The sequence below is a fragment of the Sarcophilus harrisii genome, chromosome 4, assembly GCF_902635505.1.
Source record: "Sarcophilus harrisii chromosome 4, mSarHar1.11, whole genome shotgun sequence".
In the NCBI taxonomy this organism is placed as follows: Eukaryota; Metazoa; Chordata; class Mammalia; order Dasyuromorphia; family Dasyuridae; genus Sarcophilus; species Sarcophilus harrisii.
In genome coordinates this window covers 329,137,194-329,153,890 of record NC_045429.1, presented here as the reverse complement: position 1 = coordinate 329,153,890, position 16,697 = coordinate 329,137,194, and the positions used below count along the sequence as shown (strand labels likewise).

The 16,697-nt window shown below is 49.6% G+C and overlaps 1 protein-coding gene across 6 annotated transcripts in view; it reads right to left on the bottom strand.

The window, feature by feature from the left end:
- Positions 1–1,780: 1,780 nt before the first annotated feature.
- HDAC5 (histone deacetylase 5) overlaps positions 1,781–16,697 on the bottom strand; it is a 39,248-nt gene continuing 24,331 nt past the window's right edge. For 3 of the 6 annotated variants that reach the window (XM_031966035.1, XM_031966037.1, XM_031966039.1), the window contains 24 exons: positions 14,958–15,223; positions 13,276–13,420; positions 12,900–13,014; positions 12,321–12,451; positions 11,984–12,115; positions 11,745–11,857; positions 11,185–11,316; positions 10,657–10,879; positions 9,814–10,025; positions 9,313–9,591; positions 8,318–8,483; positions 7,538–7,671; positions 5,996–6,116; positions 5,565–5,614; positions 5,295–5,402; positions 4,897–4,952; positions 4,650–4,737; positions 3,868–3,987; positions 3,530–3,627; positions 3,236–3,354; positions 2,707–2,840; positions 2,304–2,388; positions 1,986–2,139; positions 1,781–1,895 (listed from right to left, as the gene is read on the bottom strand). In XM_031966035.1, the coding sequence (XP_031821895.1) occupies positions 1,856–1,895; positions 1,986–2,139; positions 2,304–2,388; positions 2,707–2,840; positions 3,236–3,354; positions 3,530–3,627; positions 3,868–3,987; positions 4,650–4,737; positions 4,897–4,952; positions 5,295–5,402; positions 5,565–5,614; positions 5,996–6,116; positions 7,538–7,671; positions 8,318–8,483; positions 9,313–9,591; positions 9,814–10,025; positions 10,657–10,879; positions 11,185–11,316; positions 11,745–11,857; positions 11,984–12,115; positions 12,321–12,451; positions 12,900–13,014; positions 13,276–13,420; positions 14,958–15,223 (3,221 nt within the window). In that variant the 3' untranslated portion in view covers positions 1,781–1,855. The remainder of the gene's footprint in view (positions 1,896–1,985; positions 2,140–2,303; positions 2,389–2,706; positions 2,841–3,235; positions 3,355–3,529; positions 3,628–3,867; positions 3,988–4,649; positions 4,738–4,896; positions 4,953–5,294; positions 5,403–5,564; positions 5,615–5,995; positions 6,117–7,537; positions 7,672–8,317; positions 8,484–9,312; positions 9,592–9,813; positions 10,026–10,656; positions 10,880–11,184; positions 11,317–11,744; positions 11,858–11,983; positions 12,116–12,320; positions 12,452–12,899; positions 13,015–13,275; positions 13,421–14,957; positions 15,224–16,697) is intronic. The other 3 variants (XM_031966036.1, XM_031966038.1, XM_031966040.1) reach the window with 1 other exon arrangement.

Below are 16,697 nucleotides of genomic sequence, written 5' to 3'. Positions count from 1 at the left end.
AGCCCAGAGAACAAGAGACACAAGCCCCCAGGGGGCACTGCCAGAAACAAGTTTATTTACACAAGGACACAGTGTAACAGGTTACAAAATACTCAACTGAAATCCATACCCAGAGAGAGACAGAGGAGGAGGTGGGGAGGGTTACATGAGAACTAGACAAGGGGGTGAGGGGAGAAGAGCCCCTCCCTGCCATAAGACCCTGTTACACTTGGCCTGGGTCACCCACCCCAAAGGTAGGGCTTGAGTTGTGACCAACACCACACACAAACACACACAAGTGGCAAGATGAACCAGTGGTTGTAGGGACACCTCTCCTCCCCCATCTTGTATCCTCTTCCCAATCCCAGCCTCACTGTCATGGTAATATGTAAACAAATTGGTGGGGTCCAGGAAATGGAGGAGCAAGGGAAAGAAACCCCACCCCCAGAACCACTGCCACTCTTTGGTTTCCTCCAGGCTCAAGGACTTATCCAGCACCTCAGGGGCACTGGCCTAAGGGCATCCCTCCTCTGCCCCCATGTCTAGAGGAGCTGAGAGGCCTGGGACCAAAGGTGGGGGGGTGGGGTAAGATCAGCTACTCCAGCCCCTTTCTGTTCTGTCCACCTCAGGCCTGCCTGCCTGCCAGCAGAGGGCAACATGAGGCAGAGATAACAGGCAGGAAGAGAGACTGCCCTTTGTCCCCAGCAGCTGGTTTGGGTGGGGGTGGGGAGAGGGGATGGGAAGCTTCCTTCTCACCCCAGCCGTGCCTGCCATCCCCGACTGCCTCCCTCAAAGCCCCGACCTGAAGCGAGCATGACACCAACTAGGGCAGCCATCCCCAGAACAAGCAGAAGGGGTCTGTCAGGAAGGCCTGGGCCAGCAGGGGACCCTGTCCTGAGCACCAAAGGGTGCTCACCAGTGCAGGCCCCCAGCACGCCCCAAGACCAGGCTGCACCAGTCAGGAAGACTGGAGGACCAAGCCCTCCGGCTCAGACAGGGCAGGCAGAGAAGGCCGGAGTGCAAGTGTTTCCTTGGCTCCTCCCTGGGCTTTCCCTAGGGAAATAGACACAAAGCCTAGAACAGATCAATCACAGAACCCAGGAGTGCAATTTCCAGCCCCCCCAAGACAGACAATTACTCTGTTCTCTAAACTGGTTTCCCTTTAGAGGAGAGGGAAGGCAGAAAAGGACACTAAATGGTATGGCGAACATGACGGTAACCTCTTCCCCCAGTTCTGGTGGCCAGGTCTCTACCAGTGAAATGGAGAAAAAGGAGCAGAGGATACAGATAGATGTCTTTATACATTGATGGCAACAACAAAGAAGAAATAAAAGCATCAGAAGTACCAGGTTGGGACCCCCCTCTTCACCCTGAACTGTTGAGAGAATAATGCTAAGGGAGTGGGAGGGCATTCTAGGACCCACCCGTAATGCTGAAGAGGGAGAGGGAAGGGCACAGAGAAATTAAGGCATTGCCTCCCAAAATCTCTTGGATCCAAGGCATCAAACTCACCGCTCCTCCTTGCTGAGAAGACCCAGAGGGGCTGGAGAGGGGGCACTGAGAATACTACCCTAGTCCCAGGGTCCACCAGTTACAAGTCCCAAAGTGGAGGAAAAGGACAGAAAAAAACAGGGAATATGGATATACAGGATGGGAAAGGAATAGGCAAGACAACCTCTCCTACTCAAGAGGGGAAAGGAGGTACTATTGATGAGGGAAGCAGGGGGTGGAAGGGAAGAAATCTGAGTCTGCTTGGGGGAGTAGGAGGGTCGAGGCTGAGAGATGGACACAGCACACGATGTTAGATGTGTGACTTTTTGTTTTTAATAGAAAAAATAAACAAAATCACAATGATGAAGCCCAGGGGGGCTGGGCATCACGCGGCAGGTTCCTGCTCCATGGGCTCCTCCAGCGGCCTGTGGGGGCAAGCACAGGGACACGGGTACGTCAGTGCCCACCCAAGGACAGGAAGGGGAGAGGGGGAGGCGAAGGAGGAAGAAGGTTACCTCGGGGTGTGGCTGGGGCCAGCCTGCTCTGCCCCCACTGACAGCAGCGCCATAGCGCTCAGAGTCTCTGCCTCTTCCACTTCTCCAGCCTGTGCCTCCTGCAGAGAGCGCCCCACGCCAGCCGCATTCCGTTGCACACAGCTCCAGTGTTTACCTGCCGGGACAGGGAGGCGGGGCCCCACCGATGGGCACCTCTGCAACCTCTCTCCACGCTTGCATCCCCTCCCCGGCTCTTCTCCAGGAGCCCCTTTCCCCGCCCTTCCTGGCCCCTGCCCCCTCCATCGGCTCTGCCTCATTTCTCGACTGATGCCCACTTACTCTGGATCTCGATGACTTTCTCCAGCGTGGCCACTGCATTCAGGTTGGGCTTCTGTTGTAAGACAGCCTCGTCCAAGGGCTCGAGCTGTAGGGATGGTCAGAAATGAGTACTCGGAGCCGAAAGAGCAACTTCAGCACCTTGCAGTCCCCAGCCAGCATCCCTGAGGTCGCCGTCACCCGGAAGTCATTGCCCTGAGAAGCAGGACGCAGCTTCTCTGGGGCCGCAGATGGGAACATCCTCTCTGACCCCCTGGAAGTTCCCCCCCCCCCCCCCCCAGGCTTCTGCATTCTTCTCTCCTCCTAAGGGCCGCTCTCCTCCCATTCTGTCCACGCCACCGTAACGGGGAGCCGGGCCTAAAAGCCTCTGGCCATGTGGCACCTCTGCACTCTCTGGGGTCCTCACCTCCACGCTGAGCAAGGCGGAAACGCAGGCCTCGGAGGCATCGCAGATGGCGGTGAGGTCATGGCCTCCCTCTAGAGCCAGCACTACTCGGCCCCCTGCCAACTTCATCAGCTGCCTGGTCAAGTGGCCAAAGCCTGCAGGGGTGAGAGAGCCCGCTGCTCTGACCAGGAGGCATGGCCAGAGCCACCCCAGTCTGTCTCTTCTCTCAAGGATCCTCAGACAGGACCAACAGATGGCAGGGCTGGAGGCTACCAGGACCCCAGGGTTGGCCCCCGCACCTTGGTCCTCTGGCTTTTCTTCTCCCCCCTAAGTCAGCAGTTTTCCCTTCCTCTTCTCATCCCACCGCAGGCCTCCCACCTTTGCTCCCCCACATTTCCCTGTTCCTACATACACTAACCTTTCCAGTCTCTCTCACTTTCTATTCTCTTCTCACTCTAAAAGATCACCCCCTTCCCCCCCCCCCAGTTTTCCTCTTCATTTCTGTCTCCTTATTCCTTGGCACATCTCTTGCTCCCAACATCAAGCTCACATTTGGCAGTGACAGAGTAGCCACCGAGTGGAGAGAGATGCCCCTCAACAGCATCAAAGCCAGCAGACACTAGAACCACATCTGGACAGAACTCCTGGGCAATGGGCATCACCACCGTCCTGCCGGAGAGGGACATGCCAGGCTGATCCCTCCCCTTCTCTACCACCACCTCTCCACCCCCCACCAGAAGCAGTGTCTCCCCCACCCCTTCTATTCCATCTCTGGCTACTCTCCCTCAGAGATTTTCCCACCCTCCAGTGTGCCATTCTCAGTTGCCCCCACTCTGGGCCCCACCTGAATGCTGTCAAGTACTCCACGTCTCCGATAGGGGGGTCCACACCTCCAGTCCATGCCACATTCACATTGTACCCCACACCTGGTCCTCCACCAACCTGACACCAGGGGAAGAGGAAGAGGATGATACTTCCCGAGAAATCCTAGCATTGCCCTCCGTCTCTAGGCCTCGATTCACTGATTTCCAGCCCTTCTAGGGAGAGGACCAAGTGAAGCCCCCTGCCCAGAGCCCACAGTTCCAAGTCACCAACACTGCTAGGTGGCTCAGCACATCTCCTGCTTTGTCATTTACTGTGCCACCCCGGCTAGGACTTCTTCCTGAAACTGAGCATCCTCACCTCCTCAGGGGCACCACTGCCCGGGAAAAAGTTCCCGTTGTCATAACGATGCAAGGAGATATAAAGTACAGAGGGATCACTGTAGAAGGCCTGCTGAGTGCCATTGCCATGGTGAATATCCTGGAGAGAAGAGAAAAAGGGAGAGTCAAGGGGAAGAGCAAGTCACCTCACATGTTATGCAAAAACCCCCAAATCCTCCCACTGCAGAAGGAATTCCCAGGGCAGGGCCTACCACCCCAGACAAGTCTCCAAAGATCCTAGTATATTACAAGTGTTGAGGTCCTAATGTTAAATCCAATGGAATGACTCAGTCTGAAACAAGGTGGGGATTGAGAGCAGGATGACCTAAAGGGCTTTGACGTAGAGGAAAGGAACCTATTATTCTTCATCCCAACTGATGACAGATGATGAGGAAATGAACTGACACTGCAGCAGGAGGGATTCAAGACAAGACATCAAGGAAGACTTCTCAAATCACTAGGTAAGAGATAGGGGAATAAGAGAGTGAAGGAAACTACTGACTCTGAAAGCTTGGAGAGTTTTCAGACCAGTATCCCATCAGGTTGGACCAGAAGAGGTATAGTTCCTGCCCCAAGTCAAGTATATGGATAGGATACAGCTAGGGAAGAGAAGGAACTCAACTCCTTGACTGAGAGCGAGAGTTTCTCTCCCACCCCTACCCTCATCCATTTATCCCTCCTGACTTCATGGAAGATGCACTTCCTGTAAGGCGGTTCTCTTCCCCTCCCACCCTGCTCTGCCCCTTCCCCAGTCCTCCTCACCCAGTCCACAATGAGGACCTTGCCCACACTCAGCTTCTGTTGGAGGAGTTTGGCTGTGATGGCCACAGAGTTGAAGAAGCAAAATCCCCTGGGAAGCAAGGTGAGGGTAAAAGAGGTTATGGAATTAGTTAGCTTAAACATCTGTGGCCAGTCTCAGTTTTTAAAAGGTAAGAGTCAGGGGAATGAAGAGGCCCTAAGTTTGGCTTAGCAGGACTCTCCCCTTCTGGTGACAGGAGAAGGTACTCACATGGCTGTGGATTCCTCAGCATGGTGTCCGGGAGGCCGGATAATGGCAAATCCATTCTGCAGAATGGAAAGAGACATAAGAGACAAACATGACAAAGAAAAAGAAAAAGACAAGAAGGAGGATCAAAGAGATGCTGAGACCAGGTTCAGAAAAAACAATCAGACAACCAGAAGCCCCCCTGTTTCCTCAAAGCTTGTCTGGTTCCTTTCCTTTTTCTTTCTGTTTTTGGGACCACCAGTCCTTCCCTCCTGAATGAAAAGCCTTAGGATGTCAGGAAGAAAACAGGCAGAATCTTCTCTGGCTTCCTTATAGAACCCTACAGTCCTAAGAGTAAAGGACAGAGCCCAGGAAGCACCACTAGCAGCAGTTCCCTCCCCTTCTCACTAACCTCCACTTACCTTGAGTTCCCCTGAAGCTACCTTGAAGGCCAGCTCCACCAGGCAGCCTACAGCCATGCGCACAGCACTAGAAGAATGCATCTCATTCCACACTGTGTCACTGTCCACCTGGGGAGAGGGGAATAAGGGTATCAGGATGCCTCCCATGGGGGTCAGTACAGAAAACACAGACATACAGTGGGCTTGGAGAAGAAATGTGATGAGAAAAAGAAACAGAGAATGAAGGACAGTTAGTTCCCATAATCCCAAGGAATTCTGTAGCCCACTTACCCCTATTCCCCCACAGGGCAGCACTGCATACATCTTCTGGCTGATTGGGCCTGTGGAAGAAAAAGAACTGTTCTGGACCATGTAGGAATACTATGAATGTACCCAAGCAAAGGGGCAAAGTTCCTTTAACTTGATCATAGATAGCTGACTTTGTTTCCCACCTTGAAAAGCAGAAAAGGAAAAAAGGATGATGGACGAGGGGCTGAGCTTTCTGACTGGAACATCTTCTACTACATCCATGGGAACAAATTCTCTTTGATCTCTATGATTTCTGTCTCTTTCTACCTCTGCAGATCAGGCAGACCCATTGGGAGCACTTCAGGACACCATCCCCCTAGCCCTCTTCTGTCCCATAGTAAGAGGAGATGGGACTGAAAAATGACCTCCATCTAGAAAGAGTCAACATGGTACCAAGAGCTTCTTGCACTCACCCAGCAGCTTCTTGCTGTCAAGCTTCTGTCTGTTGAGGGGGCTGGTCCCATAGAGCAGGGTGTGATGCTCAGAGTGTACTGTCTGGATTTCATCCAGTGTAGCCTTACGCCCCCGAATTCGCTAGATAGTAGAAGACAAGAATAATAAACAGAGAGTGTCATACCCTTCCTCTCCCTCTCCCATCCCAACAATCCCCTTTTCCACAGTTCCAGAAAGGGGAGGATATTCTCAATCCATGCTGCCTAGAGATTCAAGACCACAGAAATGATATGCTGTCATAAGAACCTGAGCACCCATATCCCACTCAACAGATGAGGCTATGAAAGGGATCAGGATTTGGATTCATAGAAAGATAGATAAAAAAGGAATTATTCCTGGGGGGTTAGGGACAGAGAAGTATTATGTTTTTAATTAATTTTTTTTTTTAGCTTTGACATGTACATTCATTTTAAACATATTTTCATTATAAGCCATGTAAGGGAGAAAAATCAAAACAAAAAGGAAAAACTATAATAATTAAAAAAAAAAAAAAAAAAAGATGCAAATACTATGTTTCAATCTGCATTCAGGCTCCATGATTCTTTCTCTGGATGAGGATGGCATTTTCCATCCAAAGTTTTTTAGAAATGCCTTGGATCACCAAATTGCTTAGAAGAGTTAAGTCTATCATAGATGATCATCATATAATCTTACTGTTGCTATGTACAATGTTTTCCTGGTCTTGCTCACTTTGTTTGACATTAACTCATTTAAATCTTTCCAGGCTTTTCTTAAACCAACCTGCTCACCATTTTTTAAAAATCTGTTTATTTTTAATACACTTTGTTTTATGAATTATGTTGGGAGAGAAAAATCAGAGCAAAATGGAAAAACCAGGGAGGATAAAAAAATAAAAAATAAGTGAACATAGCATGTGTGGATTTACAGTCAATCTCCTTAGTTCTTTTTCTAGAGGCAGATAGCATTTTCTGTCCAAAGTCTATTGGAATTGCTTTGGATCACTGAACTACTGAGAAGAATCAAGCCTTTCATAGTTGATCATCACACATTCTTGTTGTTATTGTATACAATGTATTCCTGGTTGTGCTCACTTCATTCAGCATCAGTTCATGTAAATCTTTCCAGGCCTTTCTATAATTAGCTTGTTCATTATTTCTCATAGAACAACAATATTCCATTTACTTTCACATAACATAACTTATTGAATCATTCCCCAACTGATGGGCATCCACTCAGTTGCCAATTCCTTGCCACCACAAAAAAGAGCTGCTATAAACATTTTTGCACATGTAGGTCCTTTTCCCTCTTTTATGATTTCTTTGAGATACAGATACAATAGTGAACTTGCTGGATCAAAGGGTATGTACAGTTTTATAGTCCTTCTGGCATATTTCCAAACTGCTCTCCAGAATGAGTAGATCAGTAAGGACAGTGTTTAAGAGAAAACAAAATGGCAGACTGGATCCCCAGGAAAAGGACAAGGAAGAATATTGGACCCTCAAATGTGGGGAAAACTGTCAGTACCTAAAATATATCCTTACCTCACATTTGCTGAGCAGACCTGTCTCTTGCAGCCTAGACCAAATGCTCTGGATACGGCCTGCATGTTCAGGGTGGATATGGGTATTCCCACACATGCACTGGTGCTTCAGCATGAATGTGTCATAAACTACTCCTAGAAAGCAGAAAAAGCTACTGAGTCTTATGGCCTTTGTTCCTGATCCTATCATAATATGACCTGCCAACTTGACTCCCTGGGACCTAGAGTAGGGTGGTCTCTCATCTTTCCAAGGAAGAATAGAAGAAGGGGGATAAGTTTTGGGGGAAACATGGTAAAGAAAGGGGTCCCTGATGAGGTAAGGAAATCTAGGTATTTATGTCATTTCCCTTATTTGTACCTGAAGGATTCTGATGTAAGAGAGAATGAGTCTGAAACAGGGAGTCCTTGTTACCATAAGAGCCAGAGCTGGAAGGGACACCCAGTCCCATCTCATTTTACAGAGGAAGAAACTGAAGCCCAAAATGGCAAAGTAACTAAAGGCCTAAATCATTCAACAAAAACGAGAAAACATCTCTGGACTCAAAACTCAAAGTTTTTCTCATTGCCTTAGCAGAGATGGAGGGGTACTATGTAAAGCTCAATAACATACAGCTGTTGAGCAGGAGCTTTTTTTTTTTTTCCAGGTTTAGTTCCCTTGGATAAGATCCAGGGATTAGTTCTCCTCACACCAGAAGCAGGAATATGTCCTCCACAGATCTGTGGATTCTTTGCCTTCAACATGAAAGCAGAAGAATCTATCTAGGTGGGGGTTAGAGCTTACCTGTGGTAAAGAGATGTTTGGTGGGCAGTTCAGGGGCACTCTTCATGCCTAGAGGGGCAGCAGGTGAAGACTGGGTTCGGCCCAGAGCCTGATGGGACACAGAAGCCAGGCTGAGAGGAGCCTGGTAGACTTGCAGGGACTGCAGCTGCTGAGTATCTGTGAACACCTGGTGAGGAACAGGGAAAGAGTAGATGAGCCTGAAAAAGGAAGGCTGCAGTAGGGAAGGCAATTTCTCTTCTATCAACCTTACAGAATGACAAACAGGGGTATGTAAAAGGTCTCTGATCTGAATCCAAGAAACCCAATGCAGTGCAATGCAGTTTCAGAAGGGGCTAGGAAGCAAGGAAAATTCTTCAAATCTAGCCTTTGCCTCGGTTACCACCTACCACCCACCCCCACTCATCCTTGGGATGGGAGATGCTTCTGCCTGCGCCATTGCCTCTTGGGGGGGCAGGGAAGGGGGTGAGAGGGGAGGGCTGGGGGTGATGAGTCATGCTAGGGGAATAGCATTGAGGTAAGAAGAAAGGAGGGGGAAAGGAGATGACAATGAGGGGGCGGGATGAGTCAGTGAGATGAAGCAGCTCTGCTGCAGTCCGCAATGAATGAAGCCCACAATGCAAGACAAGTAGTAGTAAGAGTGGGTGTGTACACACACAGGCATGCACGCATAGGGACAGACGCAGGAACAGACGCAGAGAGACACATTCAGCCACGTGCTGACTGCCAGGGGTACAGGCAGCTAGGGAGTCAGAGACATGTAGGAAGCCAGACAGTCACAAGGACAAACACAGATCAAATCAAGGAGGCCGGCAAACAAATGAAAAGAAATGATCCACTAAGTCCTTTCTCACTCCCCTTTATCCCTTTGAAAATATGTAATAAATCTAATTTTCCACACTTGTGAAAAGCTGGAGGCTGGATAAATGGCAGCAGGCCAGCAGACTACAGGAGGTGAAGGTCATGATGTACACAACAAGTAAGGAGAAGGGGGTCACCTGCTTGTAGTCCCCGCTGGACTCTTCTAACAAAGGACTCTCATCCAAGCCAATTTCACTGCCTTCATCCTTGACCTGAATGCAGTCATCCTCCTCTTCCTCTTCCTCCTCCTCCTCCTCCAGATCTTCTTGTGGGCTTTCGCTTTCTGTGGAGCCATCCCCAGGCACAGGCAGGGATCTCTCTCTTAGCAGCCCTTCCTGATGCTCTGTAAGTTCTTCTTCCGTCTCCTCAGGGTGTGTAGTGGGCTGCCGAGGTAACTCTCCTGTTTTGGTGAGGATCTAGGAGCAGGCAGATGGAAAAGCAGTTGCCCATTTTCTGTTGGTTCCTGAGACAGATGTCTCCAAGAAAGGCACAAAAGGTGGGGGGAAAGCAGATGGACTAAGAGACGCTGCCCCATCTTGCCTCTTTGCCCTCTGGGCACCACAGATTCTGGACTCCACCTAGGGGGGCTTCGCCTTGCTTGCTGCTGGTTACTTATCTTTCCCTTTTCTCAAACCCACCTTGCCGAGCTGCAGCTGCTGTTGCTTCTGCTTTTCCAAAAATTGCTGGTGCTGCTGCTGCATCACAAGCTGCTGCAGGGCCTGGGGGCTCTGTGGCAATGGGGAGGACTGTGTTCGGCTCAGCGGGCGATGTCGGGGCAGCTTGCCTACTGTCCGCATGTTGGCGGCGATGCGTTCGCCAGTTACCAATGGGGATTGGCCGTGGAGTGGCACTGCTCAGGGAGAGAAAGCTGGCATCAGTTCCTAGGAACCTTCTCTAAGTCACCACTCCACATAAAAGGCAAAACCCAGAGGAAGCAGCTCCAAAGGACCGGCCAGCTCCCTTCCCACTATACGAACTTATGTACAGTTTGAATCAACTTTCAATTAATGACAGAAAATTCTAGCTAGTCCGTTGTAAAATCACTAGTCCAATCTGTGATACACCTCTTTCCCTCCCTTCACTTTTATAATTTTGTATTTCTATTGATTCCATAAATTTCTATCATTGTTTCTTTGATATGCCATCTCTCAAGTCAGATTGCAAAGCTCATGAGAACAGAAAGAAGGCCCTTTCCATCAGAGTAAGAGCTCCCTGAGGGCAGATGCCGAGTGTTCCTCAAAAGACTGAGAAGAAAGGAAGATGTGTATTCCTTAAAATATATTTCAAATACCTATTATAAGCACCAGGTCTCCTGTCAGTGTAATAAATATTTCTAGAGAGGATGACTCCAGCAAAGTTACAAGCTGTGACAAGAGCCACAAAAGCACCCGCCACATCCTGGCTCTGGTTTTCCCCACCGGCTTCACCCCCACCCTGGGAGAAGGAACCAATTCATGCTGGTTCTGGTTTCCATGGCTCACCAGCTATGAGGGTGCTCTGCTGCCGGGCCTGCTCCAGGAGCAGCACGTGCTGCAGCAGAGAGGCATGCCCATGGGGGTTGACGTCGCCCTCCAGCGCCACACCCAGTAGACAACCTGGGATCGAGGACGTACTCATGAACTTGCCCGTCAGTGCCCCTCCCTGCCGAAGGGACTGGATGGCCTGTCTCTCTGCCTCCTGCTGCGTTGACAGCTTCTGGGGGGCCTGGTGTGGGGAGGCCAGGAGGGTGAGGAGCTAACCCCACATCTTTGGGTCCTCTCTTCCCCCAACACCACCTAAATCCCAGCTGCCATCCCCGTTTCTAACTCCACCCAACCGCCCCTTTTGGTTCCCCCCACGCTGCCTGAACCTCTGTGAAGCCCCTTGTGGACTGATATCCCAGTCTCAGCTCACTGTGAATCAAGTCCAGGGAGTATGACACCAAACGCCCTCACCACTATGACTGATGGAGAACAGCCTTTGGGGGGTTCCTGGACAGGGAAGGTGAGTTATCTGCAATCTATACTCACAGTGAGATGCGAATTGGTGACTGTGACTGTGGCCTGTAGTCCTAAGGAAATGTTGGGCAGGGAAGGGGACGTGTAGAGACTGAACTGGTTAGGGGAGCTGTCCAAAGTAAGGGCACGGTGCTGAGGGAGCATCTGGAAGGCAGTCAGAGAAGAAAAATAAGCACGATAGTAAATAGTAAAGGTAAGGAAAGGGAGAAATCTAGCTAACTGAGACAGCAACCACAAGATAGGACTTCTCATGGAAAAATTGAGGGGCTAGTAAGAGGCAAAAGGCAGCTTAGTGACCTAGGCAGGAGGACCCCACTACTGTAGGGACAAGGGGATCGAGTCTTTTAATGGAAAAGAAAGGAGAGGAACTCCCTATCCCAGAGGACAGCTGAACATTTTCCTGGGTAGAAAAAGGAAAAGGGACCTTTACGTTTTGTATTTTTTAAAAGGGAGAACAGGGACAAGAATTGGTTTGCTTACTGGAAACTTTGCTCAATGGCCTACCATCATAGGGACTAGTTCATCCTACTTTGGGGAATTTTTCCCACCTCGTCTGTCTGGGTGGCTCATACCTCAGTGGGGATGTTAGGGACGGAGCCAGTGAAGCCGTTCTCAGCAATGGTGCTGTTGGAGCTGTTGGGGGAACTGGGGCCGGATCCTGGGGCACTGTTACACACAGATGACACTGCACAAGGACACAGGTATCACCCCGTGACCTGTGTTCACCCCCGCCAGCAATCCCAGGCTCCAGCCTCCACTGGCCCCTTGTGGAGACAGAGATACCCTCCAGCCTCCACCAGCCCCTAGGCACCTGTGATCTCGATAGCTCTCTTCTTAAAGGTGCTGATGACAGTCCCGTCCTTTCTTCGAAGGAGGGGGCTGCTCCTTCGTTCAGCCACCTTCTGCTTTAGCCTGGAACGCACCTTCAAATTGGGTTCCGAGGCTGTGGGAAAGGGAACATGGCTCAGATCCTTGTCTCAATGAGACTGTGGCTCTCCCAATAGAATTTCAAGCAGGTGATCAAGCTGTGGTAATTGTGGTTTCTAGCAACATCCCTGATTCTCTCTAGGACTACTATTTCCAGTCACTGAGCACTGTCAGCTAATGTAGAACCTACAGATTCAAAGGTAGGAATGGATTAAGCTTACCTGTTTTCCGAAGTGGAAAATCATCTCGGCTATCATAGGGCCCAAGCAGAGGAAGCTTATAGGAAGGGGGTGTCCCAGGGGGACCACTCTGGGGAGGGGAACTCTGGTCCAATGAAGCATGATGGGCTCCCCTAGAAAGGAAAAGGAAAGAATTAGGGGGAAGAGAGACAGAATCAGTGAATCGTTAGTCAAGTTCATTGTCAATTTTTATGTGGAAAACCCTGAAATGAATATAAATAAGAGAATTCCCATTAACAGGGAGCCCTCAGCCTAAAAGAACAGAACCTTAGCCTCAAGACTGCCTCAAGTCTTAGCTGCAGAGAATATACAAATATTCCAAACAACTGCACTAAAACTTAAGAGGTAAAGAACATTATGCAGAACCAAATCCAAAAAAAACTCAGGTTAACATAAGATTAACATAGCTCCATAGACAGTAGAAAGATCCCTTTTATACTTTTCATAAATGGCTATTATTTGAATGAGAGAATATGTCCGTGAAACATGTGTTCTATTTTGTTTGCACACAGACACACACTTCACCCCTCCATGATACATGCCTTTGCTACTGTCACCTACCAGCATTTGGGGTGCTGCGGGAGGGAATGGTTGAGACCGCCTGGTGTTGGCTCCTTCGATTTGCTCAAGAGAAACTCTTGGAGCTTCAGTTTTACCTCAGTGCTAGCAATGGCACCTGTAGGGCAGGAGAGAGGTGGCAGCTATCACCAGCCATTAAGATCAAGGCATCCCAAAAATAGCTACCTTGACCCCACTCCCTCTGTGGGTTCTAAGACTGGACTCAGTACAGAACAAAGGAGCCAAGACACACGTGAATTCCACAGGCAATGTCTAAATGAGATGGAAAAGCAAGGATGCCCAGCAGGTAGGTCTGGAAGGAAACAGGTGATGGAGCCAAGAGACCCGGGGCACTAGGAAGGGGAAGCAGGACCCTCACTCTCTTTGCTTTTCTCTTTGTTTCTCAGGATGAGCAGCTGCTGTTCGAGCCTCTGCTTCTCCAGCTCTTCTTGCCGCTGCTGTTCCCGCTTACGCTGCTGCTCCAGTTCCTGCTGCCTCTTGGCAGCCAGCATCTCCTGCTGCTGCTACAGAGGGGAGAGGGTATTACATCAGCTAAAAGAGCAGAGAAGACCAGAAGAAGTTAAGCAAGGGACAGGACAGAAAGCCACAGGCTATAGTCCTTCACTCTGATCCCAACTGTCTGACTTTAGGATCCAGAAAGAACCATGATCGTGAAAGAATAAAAGGCAAGGGAGAAGTAGACAAGAGAGAAAGGACTCAAGTCTCAAGAAGAGACTGGAGCAGAAAGTAAAGAGAGAGTGTCTCAGAGAAGCACAATTCCCTCTCCCACTGTAAGGAAAGGGAACATCTTTTGTGAGTTTGGGGGGTAATCTGTGTGCTGGATTTTAATTATTCTGATTGTCAAGACAGTAAGAACACTCCATGTGTCCCCTACTTCCTTGTTTTTTGCTTGGTCAGCGGAGGCAAAGCTAGCCAGTGATCAGCGGAACATCTCCCAAATGCACCAAGAAAACAGGCTCCTTGAAAGGCTAAGGAGTCTGTGGCTCTCCAAGCCCAGCGGGCCAAACCCTCAAAGAGGGAAGGAGTATTCCCAGGCAGATGATGTCATTTCCAAAGGGACCACAAGGGGGCACATTGCTGTAGTCCCACAGATTCTATAGGCCCAGGGAATCAGCAGACTTTAGAACCTTTAAACCGCAGCACTGGTGCATACGCTCTTTGCCCTTGTAAAGAGGCTTTTTTTGGTCAGAACCTACGATTTCATTAGTACGGGGAATTCCTGATGTGGAACTCCTTTCACCAATGAAAAGCAGGCGTTCAGTGGCAACTTTGTGTCCTGAGTTGTCTAGGACTTGCTAGTAGACAAATGTATGCATCAGCATTTGAATTCAAATCTTCCTATTCCAAACAAAGAGAAGTCTCTCGTCACTAACCACCACATTGCCCCTGCAAATCTGTTTCTGCATTGGACCTGTGAGTATACACTCACATACAGCATGAGGAACTCCCTTGGCCAATGCAGGCTTGCCCCTGCTCTGCAAGTGAAGGGGAGCAGTCTGGGCACTCCCAGAGCGGCACAGCCAGTGCAAGTCCAAAGCAGGAATGGAAGCCACATCGCCTGAATCCAAGGACAGTTCCCTAACCATCATGCAACACTGCCTGCTGCTATGGCAACTGGGCCTAGAAAATTAACCCTAGAAAACCCACTGCCGCAGATGGAGTCTGCAGAGAAGAGGTGCCAGCCTAAAGCGCCATGGGTGGCAACAGCAAGAGAGAGCAGGGTAACTGGGGATCAAATGTGACAAGTCTCAGAACACAGAGCCAAGCAGGCTCCAGGACTAGGATGATCCAAAAGGTTCAGTGTCTGGTTCAGGGATCAGGCAGATGTAGAAAGCAAAAGTTAAATAAAGTCTTCTGGGCCAAAGGCAAGGCGCCAGGCCCGTTTTTCAAGAGGAGCTAGTACTCCCAGGAGCTGATGAGGAGGTTCAGGGAGACCTGGGATCCAAAGCAGAAACCGTCACAGCCACAGCCAGAGCCACAGCTTAACCTGCATGCTCTGGGAAACAGTCACCCGGCAGGCAGCGGAAAGGAGGTTCTCACCTTAAGATGCTTCTGCAGCTGGACCTCGTGCTGCCGGGTCAGGTGATCATGCTGCTTCTGGAACTCAGCGAAGAGTAGTTGCTTTTGAAGCTGTTGCTGCTGCTTGAGGGCCAGGAGCTCTTGCTGTAGCTGCTGCTCTCGCAGCACAGGGTCGATGGCGGCGGGGCCCACTCCCCGAAGCTCTGTTGGACTAGGGCTGCCTCCGCCCCTGCCGCCCCCGACAGAGCCTGGCATGGCCCCACACAGCACTGGCTTCACCTCCACTGCTTAGGGGAAGGGGAGAAGAGGAGAAAAAGAAACAGGTGTGTGATGGCTCATCAACTCCAGGCACAGACCATGGATGATAACCAGCTTCTATTCAGCCAGTGTAGTGGGAAAAACGGAACTAGAGTCGGGACCCAGACTGGAATCGTTGTGTGACTTTAGTCAGGTCATTTCCCCTGCTCTTGGCCTCCATTTCTCCCTCTATAAAACGAAAAGATTGTTGACAAGATGGTTTCCTTCTAGCTTATAATAATCAGTCAATGAGTTTTCTCAGCCTCCCACCACTGACAGAACCCGACTTCATGGAAGAAGGTGAGACCAGGCATCTTTAAGTCTCCTTAAATCTCCAGAGTGCTACAACAGTGGTTTGATTTCCTTTCTTCTGGGCTGATCCTTGTATACTATTGAAAAAGAAAGAGACTAAAAAGGAAAAGTTCATTTACAGACCCTGTTTTCCCAAAGATCCCTCCAGGATTTTAAGAGAAATACTCTGAACTGATCTGAAATATATGCTCTAAAGGATCAGGCAAGGCCCATGGCATATCCAAGTCACTAAAAGCATGTGGCATTATTCCATCAGCCTGGACTCTCCAGCATCACCCTCAGGAGAGAAGGCTGAGACTGAGGAGTCATATAAGCCTCAACCTCTGGCCCATGGAGATCCTTCATAACCATAATGTCCCATTTCCCTCCGCATGTGAGCCACCTATGATTAAGCTAAAGTGGGAAGAGTAGGAGAAGCATACAGATAAGGAGGCTAAATAAATGAGGAAGAAGACCCCCTTCTTACAGAGATTCCAAAGTTACAGAGTAAGATGAGGAAAGAGAAGAACAGAACTAAAGGTAATGGGGAGTGCAATGGCACTGAGCTGGGTCTGTCTGGAAGGGGAGGGCTGAGCTTGGGAGCCAAAGTCTGCTTCCTTTGCTGGATTATCTCCTTTCAACAGTTTTATTGTAATTACCCTGAAAATGCCGCTATATATAGAGTGAGCCAAACAGCAGCTGTGCAGAGAGAGAAAGAAGGAAAGAAGGGCGAGGGGGGTGGAGGGAGGGTGAGAGAATGGAAGGGAAGGCAGAAGAAGGAAGGTGGGAGGAGATGCAGAGAAGGAAAAGGAATAAGACAGGATGACAGAGGGAAGGTGGAGCTAGAGAACAGACACCCAGTCATGAAGGAACACCTGGGGGAAATGGAAGGAGGAGCTGGGAGAGCCCACTTAACAAATGTCAAGGCAGAGTCCTACAGTTAGTAGTGGGTCCAGGGGAGAGAGATAGTTCCAATAGCCCTACCAGAGAAGGGTTATGACCTCCTCTTATCCACTTCACACAGTCCTAGAATTACTTTTTCATCTACTTCTAGTGCTTTGGGAATTATGGGAACATGAATGGGGAATGGGCAGGCAGATGTACACATGTACACTTGCAAACACTCACTCATACACACTCTCCCCCTCCCCCTCCCAATCCACTCTTTACTCC